Source organism: Mustela nigripes, chromosome 10, assembly GCF_022355385.1.
Source record: "Mustela nigripes isolate SB6536 chromosome 10, MUSNIG.SB6536, whole genome shotgun sequence".
Classification (NCBI taxonomy): Eukaryota; Metazoa; Chordata; class Mammalia; order Carnivora; family Mustelidae; genus Mustela; species Mustela nigripes.
This window is the reverse complement of record NC_081566.1, coordinates 9,689,871-9,698,026: the sequence shown is the minus strand read 5'-3', so window position 1 is coordinate 9,698,026 and position 8,156 is coordinate 9,689,871. Positions and strand designations below refer to the sequence as shown.

The following is an 8,156-nucleotide window of genomic DNA, read 5'->3' as shown; positions in this document are numbered from 1 at the left end:
TTTCTTATAAAAGTATTTTTTAATAAATTGATGTATTTCAATGTTGTCAACATGATAGCCCAATGCTATATCAAGGTAGCAAAAGTGAAATTCCTGGTATTTTTTTTTTTTTTTTATATATATATAAACACTATGAATGACCGTACATTTGCATTCAACTTCACAAGAAATGATCTTCAGGTTCATGAAGATTCTTTAACAGCTGTAACACCTCTCGAACAGTGAAGATGTGTATGGACTGCGTAGACAAGGCGAGTCTGATGACTGAGCCGCACCCTAAGACCGAACGGAAGGGAAGGGGACGCCGCGGCAGCGTGGCCAGCTTGCGGAACAAAACCCAAAGGAAATTACAGCACGGATCGAAACGACCGAGTATCTTGCAGAAACGGAGCCATAAGAAGACAACACAGATTCGAGCCCTGAAGCAGTGAGTGTGTTTCTACCCGTTTCGTGATGGAGAGAAGCCACGGACACGGAGTCCCGCAGCACGTGCAGCGAGGACTCTTCTGGCACACACGAAGGCGCCCATCGGCGAACCCCGGGCCTCCCTGCTCTGTACAGATGCTGGTGAAGGGAGCTGGGCGCTACTGCTGGGGGCAGAGCGGCGGCCGGCTGGGGGCAGGCCTCCGCCGGAGCCTCTCTCCGCACCTCCTCCTGCAGTTCCAGAGGCCACTTTCCAAAGCCGATGCCCCCTTCTTAGGGTTGACAAAACAAACCGACCGACCCAAGCAAGGGCACTGAAAACCAACAGAAACCAGAAGCTCTGACCCCCCCACAGTCTGTCACTGTCCAACCCACCGTGAGAAATGTGTTTCGCTTGGTTCCCACTACAAAGAGCATCTCTAACTCCGCCACGTCATACGTACCCTAATGGACACGGATTTTTCTGAACAGGCCGAGAACGAGGGACAAGGAAGAGCTGGTTAAGTGCTAGTCCATAAGTCCAACCGCAACTTTGAACTATAGAGGGGAACTAGTTTAAATGAGAGTTTCGAAAGTAAAGACGTTTCTTTCTTTTTCAACCTCAAGTACCCCTGGACAGCAAGCAATCTCACACCCAGGATTTTGGCTGATGACTGCTACTATGAGGAGCAGCCTCGGGCCACTATTTATTTCTACCAGGCCCCTTCACGCTATTTTTCACTCCAAATGCCGCAGATGAAAGTAAATACAACAGGACGATGGAGAAATCATTTGTGCGCGAGGCGCTGGGCTCCGGCTAAGCACTGACGGGATGTCCCTGGCGTTCTAGAGGGGTCTAACGGGCGGCCACTCCTTCATGCGGGTCAGCAGCGCAGACTCAAATCACGTCCACCGGAATGGACAGGAAACAACCGTCACCCACCACTGTATTTAAAAAAATCCCAAGCAAACTGCCTCCGACACTTTCCACTCCCTTGGCTTCTGGCGCTAGGGCTCTCCTCTGAGGGAACACATACCTGGCCAGAGTCTTAGTGTTTGATTCTAAATCTCCTTTTGAGGCCTGAACCGAGTCCACTTCTCACAAAGACCATATGCTCCTTCCCTCCTTCGGCCGCGTCTCTCGTCTCTGAAACCAGCCCTCTGCACCCTCTGAAGAACCAAGGGCAGAATGGCCGAGGCTTTCCTCTCCAGAAACGGAACAGTCAGAAGCGTAAATTAGGTTAAGTGGCTTCATTTTCCTCGGGTCAAAGCTTCTAACCCAAGGTTTGGTTTCCCTAGGAACAGCGTGTGCTTCAGTTGGTAAAAATGAATCAAAATCAGCTGAATGGAAAAGTTAAAAATGTCCTTTACTGAAAGGGATGGATCTTCACAAAGCGCTCTAGCAAACAACCCAATCGAGAAGTCTGCGTGAGAGCAGGTGCCTTTGAAACTAACCGTCTCGACAGAGCTGAAGTCACTGCCTCGGATCTACTTCTACGCTGCATCCAATATTCTATGTAGGACATTCATTCTTAAGGCAGAAAAATTGAATCTGACACGTAATGACTTGGCTCTTACGTCCAGGGGTCAAACGGGAAGCAGCCTGCGCACACCGAGTCCTTGCTAATGAGGACCCGTCCGTGGCAGCCAAGTTCTCCCTCAGAGCAGGTTCTGTAAGAGACACATCTGAGAGAACAGAAAAAGATGACTTTTAAGACACACGAATATCTTCCAACAAAAAGTCAACGAGACTCGGTTTCCTATGATGAGGGGACACGACTCCCATCACGAGCCGCGGCCTCCGACGCGCTCGGTCGCGAATGGTAGGTAAGACCGCGGGACGGCGGAGTCGCTCGCTGGACGGTGTTACTTCAGCCCCCGGTTCTCAAGGTCTCATGTAACAGGCGGCCCGACCAGTAAGAAAGCAGCTGCACGTCACCTCACACGGCTACTCAGAAGGTTGTCGCCTGGACCCCCCCCGCCCCCCCCGCCCCCCCCCCCCCCCCGGCGCCGCAGCGCGGGGCGGGGAGGGTAGTGGATGCAGGTGAGGCCCCCAGCGCGTGTGCAAAAATACTCCTCAGTGACCAGCAAGGGAATCTTCAACGAAAACGAACTTAACGACAGAATCCGAGGTGTCTGAGCCGGACGGACACAGGAAGGGGCCTGCCTGCTGAGCTGGACCAGTATTTGGGACGCAACTGTCCCCCCCCCCCCCCCCCCCCCCCCCCCCTGGCCTGGATCTGCCTGGGGACCGCGCTCCCTTGCGGGGCTGCGAGCCACCGCCCTCAGCCCCGGGTGCTCCTTCCCCACTGCGTCCCAAACATGGACAAACCAAACACGAACCTAAAAGACCACTCGTAAGCAGGGGACAGTGACTGGCTGCTCTGGGACCTGTCGCGTGCCTGGGGGCCCCACCGCAGCTCCGGCTGCCGTCGGGAGGCTACAGAGCTGGCCCGCCTCGCCCGCTGGGGCCGCGAATGCTTCCTTCTTCCACGGTGGCAGGAGTCCATGCACGATTTGTAAACAGCGATACAAAATACTGTAAACATAACTGAACAGAGCTCGTATAAAACAGAAGGAAATCCAAATTTACAAGTGGGTAAAAAAAACCAGAGGGCGGCTTCATACAAAGTTCTCCCTCCTGCGCCGAGTGATTCTTTTGATTACAAATATAATCCTGAGCTGAAAAACTGGGATGGGGGGGGGGGGGGGGAGCCATCTTTGCATACAGAATGTCCAGAGGACGCGTGCTCTTGTACTTTTCTCTAGCTGACCGTCCCCTGTCCGAGACAGCTCTTGTGGGGGGGCTTTGGAGACGCTTAGAGTTTGGTGTGGCGCCCGGGCCTGGGGCCGGCCGTGGCGCTGGCCACGGAGGCGGACGCGGCGGCGTCCTCGGCCTCCTCCAGTTCGTCCTGCAGCTCCTGGCTGACGCTGGACTGCAGGGCCGCGGGCGTGAGCCACTCCTTGGGGAGGCAGCTCTGTAGGAAGGGAATGCAGGAGCTGAAGTAGGCCAGTCGGTTGATCCAGCGAGGGATCTCTTTCCCGCAGAGGATCTGCGGACGACAAAGGGTGTCGGGTTAGGTGAGAAGGATGACGTGGGCCTGGCCCGGTGCCAGGGAGTGGGGGAGGCAGGGGTGCCCCGGAAACCTTGCACCCGGGCCTCCGGGGACATGCGGCACCTGCCTTGGGAGCCTGGGCCCTCCCGGCAGCCCCATCCCCCCTTTCTGCGGAGCCTTGTTCGAGGAGCTCGCTCTCTGCATCTCTCTCTACCCCGTGGACTTCTGTCCCTGACCCACTTCTCCCAAAGCACTCGCATCAGCTGAGAAAGCCCATCTCCCCAGACGCAGCCCTGGCTTCGGGAGTCCGGGGCAGGAGCAGGGCCGTGCCCAGGACGAGGCCACAATGCCCGGCTGCCTTTTGTCTGCAGACTCCGCTGGGGGTGGCGGGGGCGACATGGGGCCAGGAGGGTCCCTCTGGCTGATGGTGTGTGGCTCTCTGCCCACTTCCTGCCCTGAACCTGTCCTTAGGACTCCGGAGCCACAAGCCACGGGCCACCTATCTCAGAGAGTGAGAATTGGGTCTTCCACAGTGAACTTGACTCTTTATTAACGCTCCTGCCTGTCCGCAGGCAATGTTGGGCTTCCTGAGCCCCCACCCCCGACCCTTGCCCTGCCCTGTCCTCTTGGCAGTTTCGCCTCCAGTCACGTCACAGTCACAGGCTAGGATCCGGACATCTTATCTTAGCTGGTGACTCCGGAAAAGATGTCTAAGTATCATAGTCCAAAAATCACTAAAATATAAACAAACCAGGACCTGTAATTAAGCAAGGTATCTCCTCTCTCTGAAGGGGTAGCCTTCCCTGACAAACGTCACTTTTCCTCACATACAACGTCTCTGACTTAACCACAGGGCAAGTCTCACTTAGGGAAGTGGTGGCATTGTTCTGACCAAATTCGGTCACCCACCAGGCAGCACAGAGAGACAGTACTCAAAGTTATCTGGGAGAGGCGCCTGGGTGGCTCGATTAGTGAAGCGGCTGCCTTCAGCACGGGTCATGATCTCGGGGACGTGGGATTGAGCCCCACGTCAGGCTCCCAGCTCAGTGGGGACTGAGTCTGCTTCTCTCTCTCCCTCTGCCCCTCCGCTCGTGCTCTTTCAAATAGAATCTTTAAAAAACAAATACATGAGAAACATGTCCGTGAACTGGATCTGGGGGGAAGCTGAGGGGTCACCTTAAACGATACCACTCCCGTCTCTCTACCGTCAGAAACCCAGGCAAGCAAGTTTTACGTTGTATTTCAGAGCCGAGATGAACCGGGGAGGGACACCCACACAGCTGCAGGGGAAGCGCAGAGGTGTGGCGAGCACCGTGCGGGGCAGCGACAGCCACCGCGGACTAGTCCCTTCCTCCAAACTACTTCCCAAGTCCTGGTTCTACCCAATGAGCTACCTTCTTCCCAACGCCCGGTGGTGTGGCCTGATCAGCCGAAAACATGGTATGAAGACCGACAGCCTCCTGTTCTGGTGGGTGGATCGTGCTGCGACAGGCCACACCCGTGGGCTGAGTTCTTTGTGGCGGAGTCCAGTCTGGGACCAGTCCCCTCTCCCCCCGACCCTCTCAGAGGCGTGCTGGTCCTCTGCCAAGCCAATGTCTCGAAACTTCGAGTCCATCCATGAGTCATTCAGCATCGTGACTTGAAGTTTGAAGAGAGGAGGGCCAGCTGTGACACTAAATGCATTACGTACGCCCGTGTACCTGCTGCATCCAGATGTAAAACACACTTCTTACGGTGGGTGGTGGCTTACGGAGCAAAATTACTTCAACCAGTAATTCCCCTTGTAGAAATCCCCCCACCGACACACACTCGCTGGGAGACAGACGCCCAGGGAGAGCTGGTCCAGCGCTATGTGGAAGGGCAGGAGGCCGCCCCCGTCTTGTTCTGGATCTTTCCCCACCATGTACGACGGGCACTGTGGGCCTGTCGCTTTCGGCCTTTAATGTGGTGAGGTAGTTACCGCTCTACCCACTTCACGGAGAGAAAATTATTGTTAAGCAGATGTTGAATTTTGTCGAGTGCTTTTCTGGACCTACTGAGATGATTGAATGATTTTGATTTTTCACTTTAAGGTGGCGTATCACACTGACTGATCTGCAAATGTGGAACTACCCTTGAGTCCCTGGGAAAAGTCCCACCTGATCCTGGTGTAGAATCCTCTTAATGTAGTGTTGGCTCTGGCTTGGTCTATTCTATTGAGGGTTTCTGCATCTCTGTTCATCCGGGATGTTGGCCTGTGATTTTCCTTTTTTGTGGTGTCCTTGTCCGGTTTTGGTATCGGGGTGATGCTGGCCTCACAGAAGGAGTGTGGAAGTGTTCCCTCCTCTTTCTTTTTTGGGGAAAGGTTGGAGATTAGGTATTAAATCCTTGAATGAAGTTCGGTAGAATTCACCAGTCAAGCTGTCTGGTCTTAGACTTTTGTCTGCCGGGAGGTTTTTGATGCAATCTCCTCAGTAGTAAAAGGTCTAGCCAGATTTTCTATTCCTTATAATTCCGCCTCAGAAGACAGTGTTTCTAGGGATTTGTCCGTCTTTTCTTGGGTCGTCCAGTCTGTTCACAGCGTTTCTCTTACGAGACGGAGAACTTCTCTCTTTTGTTGAACCTGAAGTATTGATTTCGGTTATACCCTTTAGGGTTCCTGGCCTTACGCCAGTTAAAACAAATCCCACTAAGCATCGAGGTTCATTTTAGAAAGCCAGGTGGCGCCCACCTTTAGTGTCGGTACGAACCATCTTTACCGGGTCGGACGCATCATTCAGAACCTGCATGATCTGGCCAGGAACCCGAAGTCGGCCCAAAGAGGTTTTTAGGCCCGAAGCAATGTCATGACGGGGAACACACCCAGAAAGTAAAACCTCAGAGGGCACGCGGGTTACCCTTAGAACAGTCAGTTTATGCTGTCAGGGCACCCCAAGCAGGGCACACGGGTCAGGCAGTCCGGGTTAAAAGGTCTCCAGCCACTGCACTCTGTCTCTGGGAGTGAGCACCAAGGGCCTTGCTCTAGACCGAAGCTTTCTGTCCCCTCTAAGCTGGCGTGCTGCCACCATCCACTATCATGCATGGAAGAGGGACCTTTGGGGGGCTTGGCCCTGGGGCACAGATTAGTGCGCCAACCAGGGATCTGAATGCCTCCCACCTCTCCCGCCTGTGACCCACGACACAGACCTCACCAGTCACTGAATCTGCCAGAGCCTCGACCTCAGACCCCTGGCCTCCAGAATGGTGAGAAACAAAGGTCTGCTGTGGAGAAGCAGCCCGGTCTGCGCTCTCGGGCCCCAGCCACCAAACGCACGAGAAGACGGGGCTTCTGCCCAAGGGTTTCCAATCGAGCCTGGAAAACCGGCTGAATCTTGGTTCCGGAGGGTCTGCCTAGAGACGGTCGGATCCAAAGAGCTGTTTGTCCGCGACGCCAGGTTGTGGGCCTCGCAGGTGTGGAAGCCGCGTGCGGCAGGTGTAGGAACAGGGCGGCAGCCCGGTGGGCTCCAGGTCCTCGCAGCGGCCCAGAGAGGCCGAGCGCAGTGTTTTTCTTTAGGACAAGGGAAGGCGCGGTGTTGGACAAGAAAGGTGATGACGGCCGCTCCACTTCTCTCCTCCTGAGGGGCTGCGGTTTGGGGCTTGTTTGTTCTTGTTGTGAAATCAGCGTGTGCCGTTTAGCAATCCTAACTTTACTTTTTAAAATAGTCCCTGCTCTCATCCAGCCCTCTTTCTGATCTGAAAAGGATGAGCGTAGGAGGGACAAAGAGTTCTTATTGGAAATATTTTTATGTACCTGAACTAGACAGCCGTATCATGTTTAGGGATTTGTCAGGGTAAAATCCTGAGTTTTCAGAAAATTTCAAAATGGGTTCATACAGCCACTCCCTCTACCCTGACCACTTACCTAGCAAACAGCCTAGAGAAGATGGGCCCGTGTCTGCGGGAGGAGGGCCGTCTGGCTGCCAGTCCCCAACCGCACCAGTCGTGGCCGGAGCCACCCTGAAGCACCCGGGGAGGGGGGCATCGGGAGCAGCAGGGGCTCACAGTCCTGGTGATGGGCTTTCCCCCCACTTGCAGTTTTGGCAAGAATCACTGGTTACGGATTCAATCATTCCCCGTGTTGGAAACTCGAAGCTGATGAGCAACTCAACGCAGCTAGTCCCAGCAGGAAAAAGCCCTTCCCAGGGGCATCTGCAAGGAAGCCAGGCCGGCCGGTCAGCGTCCCTAACTTTCATGGTGTAGGGGTCCGAGGACAGTGTCCTGACCTGCAATGGTCCCCAGGGCCAAGTCCCGTTCCCTGAGCCTCTACCTCTCAGTATAGCAGGGAGGGTGGCAGATGGCACCGGGTTTCAGTCTACGAGTCAAGCCCAGCCAATTAGGATTGTGAATTCAGAATTAAAAAATAAAAAAATAAAAAAAGGCCGCGGCATTTCTTCTGGCAGGAGTGAGGCTGAGATGCCTTGAGGCCAGGAAGCAACATGCAAGTATTCCCTAAAGCCTTTTCTTAAAACCTGCTACAAAATGTGCGCATCAGGCCGGATAATCAGCAACCTCGATGGGTCAGACATCTGATTTTACAAGAGCTCATCAGTATCTAAAAACTGCTTTTTAATACTTTGAAGTCCCCCTGGAAATGGTCTCTTTCACGTCATCTCCCTCACAGTCTCCCAGCAGCAACCTTAGACAGAGGTGACGGCCGTCCGGGGAGATCCCAGCTGGGGC

General features: G+C 54.3%; 1 protein-coding gene across 1 annotated transcript in view; it reads right to left on the bottom strand.

Annotated features, from left to right (window-relative positions):
- DESI2 (desumoylating isopeptidase 2) overlaps nt 1-8,156 on the bottom strand; it is a 42,830-nt gene continuing 34,674 nt past the window's right edge. Inside the window, exon 5 of the mRNA XM_059412540.1 lies at nt 1-3,455. Coding sequence (XP_059268523.1) covers nt 3,222-3,455 — 234 coding nt within the window. The 3' untranslated portion in view covers nt 1-3,221. The remainder of the gene's footprint in view (nt 3,456-8,156) is intronic.